We start from the raw sequence: 17,402 nt of genomic DNA, 5'->3' as shown, positions 1-17,402 counted from the left end.
GCCTGCATGGATCCTGTTCCTCCTTCCCGGTTTTGGGGGTCAGGGGGTGCCAGCCCTGCAGAGGGGCAGGGACGGCACGGGGCCCACACCGGCTGCCAGCCCCCCACCGACCCCCCAAGGCGATGGAGGGTGGAGAGGTGCCCGCGGCCCCGCGCTGGCACCGCAATCCCCGCCTGGGTGAGGTTCCCGCATTCCTGAGGCGGCTCCGAAGGGAGCCAGGGGCAGGCGCGGGGCGGGAATGCCGCGGCGCTGAGTGTGCGCCCGAGTGTCAGCGCGTGGGGCAGCCCGGCGGGACACCCACCCCACGGCCCCCTTGCTCCCCCGCCGGGCACCGGGATCCCTGCTGGCATCACCCCCGGCTCTGGGCACGGGCTCGGGATCCATCCCATATGGTTCTGCCACCCTGTGTGCGGGCATTCCCAGGACTGGGGATGACGCCTCACGGGGTGAGCCCACGGTGAGATCAGAGGGCTGGAGGGCGATGGGATGGGTTGGGATAGGGTGGGATTGGATACGGTGGAATAGGGAGTTACTTTCCCTCGTGTTTACAAGCCTGGGTCACTCCAGGAACAAGGTTCAGTGTGTATCCAAAGAGGCTCCCGAAATCCTGAGTCCTTCCCCTCCCCAAGGCTGGCAACTTGCTTAAGCATTTATAATAATAATAATGATAATAACAACAATAATAACACCATCAACAACAGCTGAGCTGTCAGCTGACTCCTGGAGCCAGGATTTAAAGCAAACCAAGAAATGTGGCAGCGTCTGGGAAACGGCCGCTGGCACTGAGGGAGGGCTGTGGGAGGCCAGGGGGCACAGGGGGCATGGGAGGTGTGGGGGATCAGGGCTCTGGTGCCTCTTGGTCGCAGCGGGCAGGGTGTCTGTGCCCTGGGTCTTCTCACCCTGACAGTTTCCCCCCCTGTGTTTCCAGGGCTCCCCCAGGCACAGGAGCCAAGTCCTGCCCTGTTTGGAGGGGTCTCTGCCCCTGGCCTGTGCCCAGGGGAGTGTCCCATTGGTGGGCACAAGCTGGCAGCGTGTGCCCATGGTACTGATGGAACCACCAGGACCTCTCTTGACCGGAATTCTGCGACTGCCAAAATTGTCACACCAGCGCCAGCACATGGCTGGGGGCAGGATGGGGCTCAGGGGGCACCAGGGCCGTGGGGGCAGATGGACAGAGGACATGGAGCAGGACAGGAAGTGGCCAGGGATGGGGTCCACGGTTCCCCTTGCTCATCCCGTCATGACTCCAGGATGAATCAGGGCTGGAGCCCGAAGCTCTGTTTGCCCCCAGCTGAGGGGGCCATGGGCAGGGAGGCAGCGAGGCCAGGGGCTGGGAGCCACTGGGATGGGAGCAGGGACTGGAGTTCAGCGTCCTGAAGGGGCCCGTGAGCTCAGGGAGCCCAGAATAGCCCTGGCCTCACCGTGGCAGCAGGGCCACGGCCCAGCACAGCCAAGTATGGCTCCACACCTGGGCGCTGCTAAATCCAGAGGGATTCGCCATCCTTCCCGGGGCCAGGGCCAGGTGGGTGACAGCCTCTGGTGACTCCCCCCAGCCCCAGCCTCCTGCAAGAGCCGACTCACCCTGGGGTCTGGCCTGAGCCATCCAGCCTGTGCTGGGGTCCCCCTGCTCACCGTGTGCCCAGCCCCCCAAGGGGGGCTGCCTGAGTCACTCCAGGGGTGACTTCATCCCTGGGACTCCCCAGGCCCGAGGCCAGAGTGGTGGGCAGAGCCCCTGGGAGTGTGGGGTGCCTCAGAGCCAGGCCATGGCAAGTGAGGCCAGGCAGGGCCACTGGCTCCGGCTGCATCGGGCTGGCAGCTGGAGTGTCCCCAGGCTGTGACGCCCGGACACTCTGCCAAAGGCCACCAGGACACGTCCCCGAGAGCTGGGAACACACAGAGCCGGTTGTGTGTTTCTAAGGACACGCCTGGGTGTTTACAGCCCCGCCAGCGTCACCGGCACAGGCACCGCCGTCTTGCCCAAGGACATCCGCGCCTGCCACGAGGCCACCCCGAGCCCGGCAGGGTGGGGGGTACTGTGGGGGGGGGGGTTCCGGCGGGGGTCCGTGCCCAGCGTGGTGTCGGGAGGGTGGGATCAGCAGCTCCTTACTCACGGCAGCAGCCGTGGCTCACCTGAGCGCGCCGGGCGACTGAGTCACCGCTGCCAGCGTGACTAAGGCTGAGCCGCTCGGCCCCGCGGGGCTCGGGGGACGGGGAGGGGGCGCCGAGACCCCCGGCCCAGCACCGCTCCCACCGCGGCGGTGCCTGGTGGGCCGGGCCGGGCCGGGCCGGGCCGGGCGGGCGGGTGGAGGTGCAGTGGTTCGGCTGCACCCTCCTGCCGGGGTGTGCCCCGCATGATCCCGGCCGCTGGCCCCGCGCCCGTGGGAACGCTCCCACTCGCTGCGGCAGCTCCATGCGAGGCCCCAGCTGGGCACCGTGGGCCTGGGAGCCCCTTGGAAGCCACGGGATCGCTCACCTCCTCAGGCTGAGGGAGGAAAAGGATTCCCGTCCCACCTGGGTCCCCCCAGGCTGCAGCCCGGCGTCTTCTGCAGCCGCAAGAGCGAGAAACGCCCCCTCTCCCCTCCTCTCCCCTGCTCTCCCCGCTCCGGAGCCGGCGTCAGCTCTGCCCTAATCCCATGACCCCGCGCCTGCGAGGGGAATGCAGAGACTTGCGATAAAATCCCCCGTTTGCCGAAGTTGTGGAATCAGCCAAGAATTCCGTCCAAAAGGGGGGCGGGGGGAGGGGGGAAGAGAGAGAAAAGAGAAAAGCTGCTGCTGCCCGGGGCTCGTGGGGGATTTCCCCGAAGAAGGAGGGCTGGGAATTCCCTTCCTTCGAGGGAGAGGACTTCCAAGAACCAGCCTCCAAAAGATTCGGGGCTCCCAGCTGGAGCTGGGGCCGGCAGGACCGTGGGACACAGAGGAGCCAACACCACGGTCCTGCCCTGGCTCTGCCGTGACACCGGGACATGCCCGGCGGCCAGGCCCCGTGGGAAGTGTCCCGGTGGGACCCGGGTAAGCCCCTCTCCTCCGCCCCGCGCCGCCCTCCCGGGTGCGTGAGCCTCCGCGGGGGCTAATCCCAGGGCCCAGGTTAGCTAAGCGGATTGCGGGAGCTGCGTGTGGCCTGCAGCGGGATTTGTGTAGGTATTTGCTCGTCGGATTGTCTCTCCCCGAGCTGCTCAGCCGTGCGGGGTTTGGAGAACGCTCCCTCTGGAGACGCAGGAGCTTCGGATGCCGCGCAGCAATTATGCCCAAGTCTGCCTGTAATCTTTAACGATTTATTCCCAGGGCAACACAATAAACTAAACACACAAAATCCAGGCTGCTGGGAATCCTGGGATCTCCCAGCTTGTGTCTCTGGAGGCTCCAGATACCTTCAACCATACTGAAATCTGCACACACTTCCTAAAGCACCAACTCCTGGAGTCATGGGATCGCCGGAGGAGATGAGCTTCCTCCCAGGAAGGAGATGGAGCCGTGTGAGGAGGGTGGCGACTGGGAAAGGGGCTCTTCAAGGCTGCCAGGATGTGGGGAGATGCCCTGCCCTTGGGGCATGGCTGCTCTGCCAAAGAACCCAAGCGGGCCACACTCCCAGCCACGGGCACAATGTCCCCTTGTCCCTCCCCACAGATCGGGGCTGGGAGCTGGGAGCTGGCAGCCAGACCCCGCTCCCTGCGGGAGTAGCTCTGGTGTGACACCTTGTCCCCACTATGGCCCCTCCTGGTGCACAAACCTGAGCTGTGGTGGGGCCAAACCTGCCGCCCTGGCTGTCCCCTCTCCTCGCTGCTCCAGGGCCTCACCCCGCACAGCCAGCTGGGGATGTGGCCCCCCAAGGGGCGGCTTCGCAGGCCCGGGGCTCCGCAGCTCCCGGGGAGAACAATGGCGCATCCCTGCCCCGGCCCCTCTCCCAGGGACAACAATGGCAGGAGCCGGAGTCGGAGCCGCCTGAGCTCATCTCCCCCCGAGAGCCTGGAGGGGGCTGGGGCGGGCGGGGGGCCGCGGGCTGCACCACAAAGGCTCCCTCCCAGCCCAGCTCTGTGCCTTGCACATGAGTGGCCTCCCTCCCACCCAGCCATCTGCACCCACCCCAGGGGAGGCTGGGTGGGAGGGACACAGCGGCAGCATTTTGGGGGTTCAGAGAGCCCTCCCTTGGCTCCCGGTGCTGCTGCCTTACGGGTCGGGTCTCCCCACTGCAGACAGGCTGCCAGATCCCCACTCCAGCTGCTTTGTGTCTCGGTGTGCCAGGGCATTGTCTGCAAGGGCGAGACCCGGAGAGGCAGCCTGAGGTCACGAGCATCTTCCCAGCACCCTCCCTGCGTGCACGGGGCACCCGCTGGCCCGGGAGGAAGCAGCTTCTGCGCCATGGCCCCCGGGGCATTGCCCCCCAGACCTGGTGCCCACCAGCCCGTTTCTCCCTTGCTCTAAGAAACCCTGTGGGGCTAAGTCTGTATCCTTGATGGGAAGTGGGTGGTGGTTGGGCAGAGGGAATCCCTGGGGGAGGAATGGCCCAACCTTGTTATTAGACATCAGAGAGTCTCGATATTAGACATCACTGAGTCTCCACGGGCAGCAGCAGCAGCTTTGACGCTCGGCTCCCAAGGAGAGCTCAGCCCATCCGTTCCCTGCCCACAGACTGACTTTGACCCCGGTGACGGGGCACCCGGAGGGGGAGAGGTGTCCGGTCTGTCCCCTCTCCACGGCCCGTGGCGGACTGGTCGCCCCTACTCTGCCTGGTGCGGCGGCAGAGCCGGGACCCCGTTAGGGGCTGAGACACCCCCGGTGGGCTGATACCGAGATCAGGGGACGGCGAGTCGGGATCCCGGGAGCAGGATCCGAAACGAGGGGGTAGGGGCTGGGACCCCGGGGGCAGGACTGATACCCGGGGGCAAGGACCGGGACCCCCCGCGGGAGCAGGTGCGGGTACCGCCGGGGCCGGGGCCGTGGCCGTTGCCGGGGCCGTTGCCGGGGCCAGACCGGTCCCTGCCCCCGCCAGGCTCCACCCCGGGCGGTGCGGGATAAAACTTGGGGCACCTCCCCGGCAGCTCCGCGTCAGGGCTGCGCTCGGACTGGCTGCAGCGCTCAGGAGGTGACACCGCACCGACCACCACCTCCCCCCGGGACGTTTCTGGGGTCTCTCTCCCTCTTCCTGCCACCGGAGGCAGCTGAGCTCCCGCCGCGCCGGGATCCGCGGGGCCGTGTTCGGTGAGTAGAGCCGCGCCGGGCCGGTGGAGGTCCGGGTCGTGCTGCGGGGGGGATCCGCGGACCGGGGCCGCGCTCTCTCGGTTGCTTTCCCCGGAGCGGGAGGGGTGGCCTCGCTTCCCCGAGGCTCCCGGGGAGACGGACGGCAGAGCCCCTCTTCGGTTGTTCGGGAGCTCTGCTTATCCTCAGAGACCCTTCGTGTCCTCGGTCACTTGGAGCCTTCCCTGCCTCCGGGGAACGGGAGCTGGATCGGTTCTCCTCGTTCCAGCTGTCGGGACCCCGGTGCGCCCGCTCGGCTCCCGCCTCCTCCCGGGGAGCGGCTTCTAAGCCCCGAGACCCGGCGTTCCGGGGGGTAAGGGGGGCGGCTGCTCGGGCAGGGTCTCTCCGTCCCGGTGGGCGAGCAGCGGCCCCGGGGCGCAGCGCGGCTGGGCCGCCCTCGCTCGGTAAGGGCCGCCCGGTCGCTCGGTAAGGGCTCCCCGGCGCGCCGCCGGTGCGGCCCCCGCGGCCCCCCCGGGCGCAGGAGGCGCGGCGGGGCCGGCAGAGGGCGCCCGCGCTTTGCTGACTCATAGCCCCCCCCGGTGCGGGTGCCGGGACGGGGCCCCGGGGCTGCGGGGTGTCCGTTCCACCCCCCGGGCGGCCGCAGGCGGGGCTGGGGCCGCTGGGGCGGAGGTTCCAGCTGCGAAACTGGGGGGGCAACAGCGTGCTGGGGGGAGCAGGGGGTTCAACCCCTCGTTGGGACAGTTCCCCGTAGCTGTAACGGCGTCACCGGGAGGGTGACCGGGCGGGTGCGTGTGACCGGGCGGGTGTGACCGGCCGCGGGTGACTGTGCGTGTACCCCCCGCCCTTTCCGCCTCTGTGTCCCGGCGTCACTCGGCTCCAGGGGCTCCGGCTCCCGCCCGGCCCCGCGGGCAGTCACCTCCCGCCGCGGCCTCCTCCGGTGCGGGGGCCGCTCACCGCCCCCGCCGCGGCGCTCCGGGCGGCCGCCTGCCCGTGTCCCGCGTTCACCCCTCCGCGGCGCCCGGGCCTCGCACGCCAACCCCATCGGCTCCTCGGCGAGGGTACGGCCCGGCGGGTGCCCAGCAGTGCCGGAGCCCGGCCGGACCCCCGAACCCCCCGCACCCCTTTGTTGTGCGCCGGGATTATGAATGGCTCCAGGCGCGGCGCGAGGGCGCGCGGGGGGCGGGGCCGGGGGCGGGGCCACCCGGAGGCGTGGGCGGGAGGAATCCGGCCGGACCGCCCCGCCCACCGGGCCACGTGGGGAGCCTGCGCCCGCCTCCCATTGGCCGGCACCGCGGATGTCTGGGCGCTCGGCGCGCCCCCATTGGCCGCGGCCGCCGGAGGAGCCGGAGTGAATGAGGGCGAGGCCCCGCCCGCGGGACGTTGCTACATTGTAACTTCCCTCCCCCCCCCGGTGCTCCCACGGCAGCGCGAGCGGCGGCCGGTTCGGCGGGTCCGGCCCCACAGAAGGGGGAGCGAGCGGCCTCCCCGCCCCTCGCCGCGGCCTCGGGCCTCACCCCGCCCCCAGACACCCCGCACCGAGAGCACAGAGCGGCGGCGAGGAGAAAGAAAGGAGGCGGCAGGCAGGGGCAGGCAGCGCCGCTTCCACCGCCCCCCTTTCCCGCGGCAGCCGCCGGAGCGGGGCGAGAACGGGAGATTTTATATTTTTTATTTTTATATATATATATATTTTATTTTTCTCCGCCCGGGCCGCGGAGGGCACGGCCGGTGCAGCCCTGCTTGGGGACCCCCCTCCTAGCCGCCCCCCCGCCTCCTCCCGGCCCCCGCCCGAGGCCTCGCCGCGCAGCCGGAGCTCCCGTGGGTCCCGCCGGGCGTGTGGCGGAGCGGGCCCCGCTCCCTCCTTTGTCCGCTCCCGCCGCCCCCCCCCGCCGCGTCCCGCCGTCGCCCCCCGACACCGACCGCCGCTGCCCCCGCAGGTCGGCGGATGGACCCGCAGCCCGGCGCCAGGAGCTGCAGCCGCGGGGCTCCCGCCTGCGAGGTGGGGCCGCCCGAGCCCCCCATGAACCTCTACATCCACACCACCACCGGCACCCGCTATGAGCTCTCGGTGCCCGCCGAGGAGACGGTGGAGGGGCTGAAGCGGCGGCTGTCCCAGCGCCTCAAGGTGCCCAAGGAGCGGCTGGCGCTGCTGCACAAAGAGAGGTACGGCACAGCTCGGTACGGGGGGGTTCGGCGCGGCTCGGGAGGCCGGGGGTCCCCAGCCCGCGACAGCGGGGCTGGGCGCGGGGGCGGCCCCCTCGCACCGGGCTCGGCACTGCACAAAGGCTCCCGCCCCCTCCCCCTTCTCGGCCCCATTCCTGTGCGGGGCGGGGGGGGGGGGGGGGGCAGCCCGGGGGGCCGCGGCGGGGGCGAGCGGGGGCCGGGCCGGAGGGAGGGAAGGAGGGAGGGGGGGGCTCCGGGGCGGAGGGAGGGAGGGGGGCGCCGGGCCGGGCCGGGCCGGGAGCGCGGCCGCCGCCCCCTCGCCCGGCCCTGCCGGGGCTCCTTTGTGGGCGGCGGGGCCCGGCCGTGCCCCGGCCCTTTGTTCTGGGCTCAGCCCCGGCGGCGGCGCGGCCCGGCCCCCCCTGAGCCCCCAGCGCCGGGGGCGGCGGGGGGGGCCTTTGTCTGCCGGGGGCCCGGGCCGAGGGGCTGCACACCCCCCGCGTGGAGCGGGGCCCGCGTGGGGCCGGGCTGGGAGTAAGTTGGAGAGTCTTTCCCGGCTCAGGGAGGAAGGTGGGGGACACATGGGGACACCACATCCATCTGCCGGCACCCACGGGGTTGGGGGAGCACGTTCCCAGTGCTGCCTTCCCCACCTACGCTGGTCCCAACTTCTCTCTAACCGCCCCCCCAGTGGGCAGGTTTCCTGTGCCACGAACCCCGTGCTCCCAACCCCCCCCCCAAGCTCAGCTCCTCTCTGGCCCCCTCAGCCCTGCCCCGTGCCCAGGGCACCGTGAGTTCCCCCGGGGAGCAGCTGAGGTGCCAGGGTCCCCTCCTGCCTGTCAAGGCTTGGAATTTCTTGGGGTAGGGATGCTTGGGGGGGGGGGGGAATTTTGGTCCCCTGGGAGCAGCCAGACTTGCAGCTGGTGTCCCCCCCCTCGTGTGTACCCTCTGGGGGGGCTGCCCAACCCGCACTGACCCCACTTTTGGCATCTCCCCCCGCAGCCGCCTCAGCTCTGGCAAACTGCAGGACCTGGGGGTCGTGGAAGGCAGCAAGCTGACACTGGTGCCCACCGTGGAGGCCGGCTTGATGGTGAGTGGCCTTTTCCTGCTGCTCCCTCCATCCCTCCCACTCGTCCCTGTCTATTATTAAAGCCCCGGGCAAGGATGAGGATGTGATGTGCTGGCAGCCCCGCGGCTCTGCTGCCCCTGCTCTCGCTGCCTCCTCAGCGCTGGGTTGGGCACGGCAGCAGGTTTAGTATTTCACTCCTTTCTCAGGGCTTGTGTAGAAATAGTGGAAGTGACATGTCATCCCTCCCTCCTGCTGCGGACGCCCCCTCCTTCGCTGCATTTGTAACGTTAATCCCCCCCCTCCTCCTTTTTTTTTCCAGTCCCAGGCGTCCAGACCAGAACAGTCGGTGATGCAAGCTCTGGAAAGCTTAACTGAAACTCAGGTGAGGGGCTGGATGCCGGGGCAGGATGGAGACAAAGGCGGGGGGCGGGTGGGGGAAGGACAGCTGCGGCCTCACTTTGCTTCTCCTCCCAAAAGCTTTGGCGTTGGTGCCTCGCTGAGGTTTCACCTTCAGCAGGGCTGGGAGCGCTGAGGGTGGTGCCCGGGGCGGGCACCGTCACCCTGTGCAGCGCTGGGCTCAGGGAGGTCCCACGCCGCAGCCTCACAGCCCAAACAAGCCGGGAGCCGGGGAGGTGAAGTGACTCACTCAAGGTCACGCTGCAGGTCGGTGGCAGAGCAGGGCGGCTCAGGGCCCTGCCCGGGGGTGTGGGGCTGCAGCTCCCCCCAGCTTCCTACCCCAGGGTGCAGGGACAGGGCTGCCCATCTGCCCCGCAGCCGTGATGGGTGTCGAGGGAACTGGGGTCTCGTGGGGCTGCAGAGCCCAGCTTCCCCCCAGCACCCAAAGAGCTCTTCCCCCTTTCCTTGGAGCCGTCCTTGGGGGGGTGCAGATTGCCCGTGCTGGGGTGTTCTGGCCATCTCCTGGTCCCTTGCTCGGTGGCCTTGTGCTGGGGGGCCAGGCGCCAAGGAAGGGGCGCGGAGGGGGCCAAGTGGGCGGCGTTGGTGGGGCTGTGGTTGAATCGCTGTGGAGTTGTTGGCAGGGTGGGAGGTGGGCGGGTGGGGGGTCCTCACTGCTGGGGGGTCTCAGCTGCGGGGCGGAAGTGTTCCCAGGGTGGGAGAGCCGTGGGTGAGCCGTGGGTGCGCACGCAGCCGCCAGCTCCTGCCGCGAAGGTGGAATTTACCCCCAGCCGTGCAGGCCCCGCTCCTTTGTTTTCCGTCTCTGTTGCTGCTGTGAAACTCTTTCCTTCCTTTTTCTGGCCGGTGCTGTAGCTTCGGGTTTTTAAGGGTTGGGTTTTTGGGGGTTTTATAACGTGCCTTGCTGAATTCTGGGAAGGGGCTGAGCCCCATGCGGTGCCAGGGCTCAGAGAGGGGGCTGGTGGGGGCAACAGCTGTGCCTCCTGTGGGGATGTGGCCAGGCTGCCCTGCCCGCAGGGACTGACCCGCAGTGCCCTTGGCTGCCCGGGGTGACCTTGACTTTTGGGAGCTGGTTTAACCCCATGGGGGCCAGCGGGGTGAGCTTGGACTGGAGCCCTGTGCCAGAGGCTGCTGGGGTGCCATGGAGGGCTTGCAGGGTGCTGCCCATCCCAGCTGGGGTGCAGAGCTGTGAGAGGGGCCAGCCTGTCCCAGGGGTCACCGTGCATGTCCTGGCCTCAGGGCTGCAGATATTTCTGATGGGGCTGCACAGCTCTGCTCTGGTGTGGGATGGACTGGGGAGCCAGCAGCCCGTGCAGCTCAGGGTACCCCCCTGCACAGGGCTGTGGCCCCCCCAGACCGAGCACAGTGGGCGGAGGAGGGTGGGTGGGCTACGGTCTGGCGCTGGCTGCGGGAAGCGGCTCCGCACCTCCCTGCCCACCGCAGGTTCCTCCGGTTGGTGATTCAGGAAGCCAGGGCTGAGCAGGAGGAACTGCCAGCACCTGGGGGGCGGCGGGGGGGGCAGGAAACCACTCCTCCCATTCATGCTTTGCTGGGCTCTGCCTGCGTCACGCAGCCTCCGGAGCACAGGGAGAGCTGAGCCGCTTCCTCTGGGGGCGGCGGGGGGGGGCCAGGGCGCTGCCACCCCCTCCCCAGCCTTTGGGGAAGCGGCTGCCGGGCACGGGGGCTTCCTGGAAATGCTCCTGCACTTCCTTCCTCCCCGCATGGCTGCCCCCGCTTTCCAGGGATGGCAGGCGTTCGGTCCCACTGGCTCGGCTCTTCCTTCCCCCAGTCCCTCTGCCCAGCAGTGGCGAGGGGGGGAAGCAGAGGAGGGGGATGACACATCCTGCTCTTCCAGGGCTGCGGGAATGTGGCCGGGGGGCTCTGGCCCTCTGCTCCCGTTGGCACAGACAAACCCCTGGGCACCGACACAGGTGGCTGGACAAGGGGCCCAGCTGTGCCCAGCTGGAGACCCTGCAGGGGCTGGGGAGGGGGGCATTTCTTGCTCCCCCTCCTCATCCTTGCCCTGGCTTTGCCTTTGCCATCTGGATCTCCAGACACGGTTTCCTCGTGCGTGTTTGGGGGTGCTGCCTTCCCCATGCGGGGCAGGGGCTCACCGGGGGCAGCTCCCGCTCTCTGCCAGCCCGGAGTTGGGGGGCCGGGGGTGCCTGGGGCTGGGGGCCGGGGTGACGCGGGGCCAGGCGTCGGAGCGAGGCGGGAATGCGGCGTTCTCTGAGTCATCGGCGTTTCTGAGAAGCAGCTGGGAGACACTTGCCCCATCCCTGCGGGCCCCGAGGCCGGTACAGTGCAGCTGAGCCCCCCAGGGCTCGGCAGAGTCCCAGGGGACCCGTGAGTGCGGGGACTTTGGGGGGCTCAGTGGCCCCAGCCCCCTCGGCGAGGCTGTCCCAGCCCCCGCGGCGGAGCCGGCTGGGAGGGACGGGGTCCTCCCGGCGTGGGCGGCCGAGCGGGCGGCTGGGTGGGACGTGTTTGCATTGGAGCGGGCTGGTTTCGCCGGGGGGGGAAGGTTGGCAGCGGCGTGGGGGCGGGTGCTGGGAGCCCCGGAGCTGGGGCGCCGCGGGGACCGGGCCGGCTCCGTGCCACGGCCCTACCCCGGGGGTGCCGCCGGGGGCCGTGGGACCCCCGCGCCTGGGGATGGAGGGGGGGGGGGGGTTTGGTGCTGCTGGGCAGCGCCGGCAGCACGGGCCTGGCCGGGTTGGGGTGCTCTGGTTTCTCCCGGCGCTGGCGAGGGGTCAGGCAGGGCAGGGGTGAGTCAGAGGGAGCGGGAGGCGGCCGCGGGCCCGGCTGACGTCAGGGGGCCCCGGGGAGGTGCTCGGGGCTCCCCCGGGCACACCTGGGTGCAGAGCCGGACCTGGAGGAGGGCGGCAGGGGCTGGGATGCGGCTGTGGGGCTGTGAAAGACCCCGCTCAGGAGCCCAGGGGGAGCGGGACCCAGCTGGGTCAGGCATTGGTGAATGGTGCGTGGACCTGGTGTTGGGGTCTGTGGTGTCCCGGTGTGAAATGTATCCCCTGGAGTGGCTCAGAGAGCAGCAGCAGGGCTGGGGTGGCCCAGCAGCTGTGGGGGGGCTCCATGCAAGGACCGGAGGTGGCCAGAACTGGGATGGGGCCAAGCAGTGGGAATGGGGCTGTGCCAGCCTGGCGTGAGGCCATCCAGGCTGCTATGGGAAGGGAAACTGAGGCAAGGCTGGGGGCTGGGGTGACGCTTTCCCGCGGCCAGGCGCTCTGTGCACGCACATGCGTGTGCACACGCGTGCCCATGTGCACGCCCGCCGTCCTCTCCCGCCCCCTCGCCCCGTAACCTCCGTGTCCAGAGCTGCAGCGTCTCCTTCCTGCCCACCCCTTCCTCTGCAGCCTCCGCCTGACACGCTCGGGGCTTTGCTGCTGGTATTTTTAAAGCTGCTTTTCCCACGGCTTCTCAGAACCGGCCTCCGCGGCAGCGGGGCGTGGGGGAGCGGGGCCAGGGATGGGGGGGCCCGGGGGGAACCCCGCTCTGCGGTGCTGGGGACGGGGGGGGTGCTGGGTCTCCTGGGGGACCCCTCGATGGCTGCACCCCAAACGTGCTGTGGGGTGTGGGTGGTTGGTATCAGGAGCTGCACATGACAGGCTGGGAAAGCCGGGCCCTGCATGCCCTGGAATAGTGAGGGGGCTGGAAGGGGGGGATCATCCCCATTAACCAGTCTGGGCTGGTAGGGGTGAGGGGCACAGCCCCCCTGCAGCACACACGAGGGCAAGGGGGGCTCAGGGGGCTCACGGCTGCCCCAGCCCCCCCCTAGAACATGGGGCGGTGCTTGGGGGGCTTCTGTGTTCCCTGGCACAGCTGCCAAGTGATTTATGCGTCTGGGGGGGGGCTGAGGGGTGTGAGCTGGGGGGTGGCAGGTGTTGGGCATTGGGGGCCCCCCACAGCTGCAGCCTGGGCAGGGTCAGGCCCTGGCTCTTGTCTCCGCGCTGCAGCTGCTCCATCACCTGCCGGAGCTGGAGCCTCCGGGCTGGGCAGGGCCTGTCCCCCACCCCCAGCTGCCCTGAGGGGGAGGAGGAGGGCAGGTGGGCTGCACTGCCTGAGTAACAGTGGTGGGCACGAAGGGACCCGGCATGTCCTCACCTGCCCCCTCCTCTTCCCCCTGTGCCAGCAGGGGCACCCCCTCGTGCTCAGGGGGGACACCCCTCCCGCTGGCCCTGGGCTGGCCGGAGCAGCAGCGCTGGCTCTGGGCAGTCCCAGCTGCGGCCCCTGCCTGTCCTTGTCCACCGGGATCAGCGCTGGAGGGGGGGGGGGCAGGGGGGGACGGCCACTCGGTGGTGGGGAATAAAGGGCAGGAAGGGCAGAAGGAAGAAAAATACCCCCTGGCACCGTCAGCTGACAGAGCTGGCACCGGGCTGGGGTCGCGTGGGGACGGCAGCCGGGCTCGCCTGCCAGCCTGGCGTGGGCGAGGGCCTGGGAAGGGCTTTGGGGAGGGGGTCACCCCTTCTCTGCCCCAGTGACCCATCCCTGTGCCCATGGCAAACCTGTGGGGGTAACCACTGTCCCCAGCTTGGCACCAGGGGGGCAACCACCGCCCCCCTGCTGGTGCCATGGCTGATGAGGGTCCCTTCTCTCTCCCCAGGTCAATGACTTCTTGTCGGGCCGGTCCCCGCTGACCCTGGCCCTGCGTGTGGGTGACCACATGATGTTCGTGCAGCTGCAGCTGGCGGCTCAGCAGAGCACCGGGCAGCTCCAGCACCGGCACCTCATCGCCAGCCGCGGCGAGGCGGGGGCCAGCGCCAGCCCCCACTGCCGGACGCTGCACGGTGCCAGCGGCTCAGGCTTCGCCCGCATCCCCGTGGTGCCCACGTGCCAGCAGAGCCCGGCCCCCAGCCCCGCGCCCGCCGCGCCGGCCCCCCCCATGTACTGTAACGCCCCTCACGCCGCTCCCGTCACCGCTGGGATGTTCCGGTCGCACGGGGCCAGCACGCAGACGGTGAACAGCAGCGTGGTCTCCTCCTGCTCAGAGGTGAGTCTGGGAGTGTCCCAGGACACCGGGACCCTTGCTTTGGGAAAAGGGAGTGAAGCTGTGCACTTCCCAGCCTGGCTGGGTGGCGATGCCCAGCCTTGCCTCGGTTCCCTCGTGTGCGGAAATGGGTTGTCCCCAGTCTGGTCTCCAGAATGTCCCCAGGTCCCAGGGAGGGGCTCAAGGACAGGGTGTAACCCAGGCTCTTACCCTGCCTGTCCTCACACCCTGCCTGTCCCCATGGGTGGGCAGGAGCTGCTGCTGTTGCTTCTCTTTTCCCCTCGCACGTCACAGCAGGGCGGGGGGGCTGTCGGGACCCCCAGGGTGGTTTCTTGCATGCCAGGATAACTGGGACTGGTGCCTGCTGCACCTGCTCTGTCTGGGCTCTCCTGACCTGGTTCTTCATGGGGAGGCAGGAGCAGGGCTGTGTGCCCCACCAGACCCCTACCCTGAGGCTGATCCCGTGTTTTCCCCATCCCAGGTGGACTGTGGCTCCCGCAGCAGCAGCTCCCCAGGCAGCAGTCCGGCCCCCTCAGCCCGATCCCGCAAGCCCGGGGCGGTCATCGAGAGCTTCGTCAACCACGCGCCTGGGGTCTTCTCAGGGACCTTCTCCGGTACGTGCTGCTGAGCTCCCCGGGGGCTCTGGGGCTGGGGGGCATGTTGGGGGCGATGGGATCTTGGGGGGCTGCTCATCTCACACCCACCTCTTCCCCGCCCCCCCCCAGGCACTTTGCACCCCAACTGCCAGGACAGCAGCGGGCGGCCGCGGCGGGACATCGGCACCATCCTGCAGATCCTCAACGACCTCCTCAGCGCCACACGACACTACCAGGGCATGCCCCAGTCCCTGACGCAGCTCCGCTGCCAGACGCAGTTCTCCTCCTCTTCCTCCTCCTCCTCCTCCTCCTCGCCGCCCGCCTCCCCGGACCTCGCCACCAAAACTACCTCAGAGCCGCTGCCGGCGGCCGCCACCCCCACCCTGCACCCCGTAGTCCAGTGCCAAAGCCAGATCCGGATGTGCAAGCCCAGTGGTGAGTCCGGCTGCCCCTGAGTGAGGCGGAGTCGGGGTTTGGGCTCGGCGCCTCTTGGGGGTCCCTGGTCCACGGCCAAAATGAGTAGAGAGGGGCTGGGTACTGGATGATTGACAGGTGTTAGTCAAGGGGGCGGCACGTTTGGGGACAATCAGCACCCCTGGGGACCTGGGGAGGTCCCCCTCCCACCTTGCATTGCCATCTCTGCCCAACCCTGTGGGGACAAAGCGTCCTGGTGTGGGTGGGGGTGTGGGGGAGTGGCAGGTGGCTGCGGTGTCCGTGTTCCCCCGGGAGCTCAGGGCCTGTCCCTGCTGTGTGGGCAGAGGTTTTGGGGTCACCCAGACCCGGGCTCCCCCTTTCCAAACCCGTCTCCCCAGACTGGGGGTGAGGGTGGGCCTGGCTGGGGGGCCTGGCTGGGGCATGGTGGTGGCTCCCCTGGCGTTTTTGGGTGCACACCTGTGAGCCCCGGGGCCGGAAGGTGCCGCAGGTGCCTGCCCTGGATCCCCTGTGATTTGCTTAGAGGAAAGAAGTGAAACCACCAGTGCTGGCCCGTCCCCCTCAAGGTTCACTCTTCCTTCTCTCCTGGCCAGGAGTGATCCAGGTCCCCACAGGGGGTGGCTCTGTGCTGGCTCCAGCCCCTGGTGACGTGGCTGGGTCTTCCAGGTCTGCCCCCAGCTCTGCTCTGTCCTGGGACCCCTCCCTCTCCATCCAGGGAGATGGAGGAGGTGTTGTGGTGGGGACCCAGAACCCCAAAAAAGGGCTGGGGACCAGCCTGGTGCTGTGGTGGACACCCTGTTTTTCTGATGTCCAAGGGACTGTGACCCCCCCCAGGATATGAGTCAGGCCACCCTCCCATAACAACCTCACCCTTTCCCTGTGGCAGGGCACCTGCTACAGGGGTGTCCATGTGCCTGTGCCATGGGGGGCTACCTGGTGGGCTGTGTCCCTCCAGCCACGGATCAGGGAACCATGACCCCTCCTTCTCCATTGCAGGGGACAACCCTGCCTGTTACAGGGATGTCCACGTGTCCGTGCCACGCGGGGCTGCCTGGGGGCTGGCGTGTCCCCCCCCATGGCATTGCACGGCAGCCCCTCGTGACCCCTTTTCCCCTTTTCCCTTGCAGGGGACCGGCTGCGGCAGACGGAGAACCGGGCGACGCGCTGCAAGGTGGAGCGGCTGCAGCTGCTGCTGCAGCAGAAGCGGCTGCGGCGGAAGGCGCGGAGGGACGCGAGGGCTCCGTACCACTGGGTGCCCAACCGCAAGGCCGGGCGCACCAACAGCAACAGCAGCGTCTCCAGCGAGGGCAGCCTGGACCTGGACTTCGAGGACTCGGTCTGGAAGCCGGAGGTCAAGGCCGAGATGAAATCCGAGTTTGTCGTAGCATAGAGAGCCGGGGCCCCGGGGGACTGTGCCGGGGGGTCCCGCTCGCCGCCCCCGCTGCGGGGGGGGCAGTGCCGGTGTCACGGGCCGGGCTCCTCGAGTTTTGCCGTCTCCTGCGACCAGACGCCGTGGGCCGACCCGCGTGTCGGGGGGGAGCCCCCCACCCCCTGCTCGGTGGGGTTTGGGGCGATGTGGGGGGGAGCAGCAGGAGCCGCCCCCTCCCTGCAGCCTCCCCAGCCGGGGGGTCCTGGCACCGGGGGGGCACCCTGGGGCGTATCGAAGCTGCTGCTTTGCTGTGAAGAGGGGCACAGCGGGGTGGGCTCTGGCCCCACCTTGTGCCACCCCCCCGGTGCAGGCAGGAGGAGATGAAGTCTCTCTCGGAGGTGCTGGAGCCCCCCCGATTTGGGGGCCGTTTGTTTTCCTTCCCTTCTATATGTAGCATTGCTCGGCTGCGGGGCTGGGCCCCCCCGGGTGGCCGGGGGGACACGTGTGCCTGGGCCCCGCTGCCGCAGCCCGGGGAGGGGGGACGGGGGTGGGGGGGGCTTTGTTTTGTGGGGGGAGGGGGGTGTTAATTTTGTTTGGGGAGGGAGAAGCCAAGGCGCCTTCCCTCCGCGGCCGAGCCCAACTTCCGAGTCGCTGGACTCCTTCCCGCCCGCCGCTTGGGTGGTTGGATTTTTTCTTTTTTAACTTAAAAAAAAAAAAAAAAAAGGAGAAGAAAAAAAAAAAAAGAAAAAAATCCCTGAATAAATAACCCCAAACTCGGTCCCGGCCGCGGGGCCGGTATTTATAGACATTAATGACCCGACTGAGCCAATACTGACATAGTCTTCATAGGCCGTAGGATCCTTTTTCTCGTCCGACTTGGATTTTTTTCTGTCAGGATCTGTGCAAATAGAGCCCCCACGTGACGTGTTTTTTGTCTGTAAAAGTCTTTTTTTTTTTTTTTTTGTGTGTGTTTTGGGGAGAGGGGGGGCGGGGGGGAGAGCGAGGCTTTTTTCGGTCTTTAATATTTTATTTTTTATTTTTGAAATAAATTTGGGCAGTCTGGATGCAACCATGTCTGGTGTTGGTGTGGGGAGACAGGGCACAGCTGAGCACCCCATCACTGTCAGGGGGACACAGCACAGCCACAAGTGACCCCGTACCTGTGCACCTCAGCACTCA

The 17,402-nt window shown here is 68.6% G+C and overlaps 1 protein-coding gene across 1 annotated transcript; it reads left to right on the top strand.

The window, feature by feature from the left end:
• Nucleotides 1–5,023: 5,023 nt before the first annotated feature.
• MIDN (midnolin) lies at nucleotides 5,024–16,758 on the top strand. The gene is made up of 8 exons (XM_068997229.1): nucleotides 5,024–5,196; nucleotides 7,128–7,353; nucleotides 8,353–8,440; nucleotides 8,739–8,801; nucleotides 13,443–13,829; nucleotides 14,308–14,440; nucleotides 14,552–14,857; nucleotides 15,982–16,758. Exons 2-8 carry the CDS (start codon nucleotides 7,136–7,138, stop codon nucleotides 16,242–16,244), a joined length of 1,458 nt encoding a protein of 485 aa, XP_068853330.1. The 5' UTR covers nucleotides 5,024–5,196; nucleotides 7,128–7,135; the 3' UTR covers nucleotides 16,245–16,758.
• The last annotated feature ends 644 nt before the right edge of the window (nucleotides 16,759–17,402 follow it).

The sequence above is a fragment of the Aphelocoma coerulescens genome, chromosome 28, assembly GCF_041296385.1.
Source record: "Aphelocoma coerulescens isolate FSJ_1873_10779 chromosome 28, UR_Acoe_1.0, whole genome shotgun sequence".
Taxonomy (NCBI): Eukaryota; Metazoa; Chordata; class Aves; order Passeriformes; family Corvidae; genus Aphelocoma; species Aphelocoma coerulescens.
The sequence above is the reverse complement of the archived record's forward strand: the minus strand, read 5'-3'. Positions and strand labels throughout refer to the sequence as shown.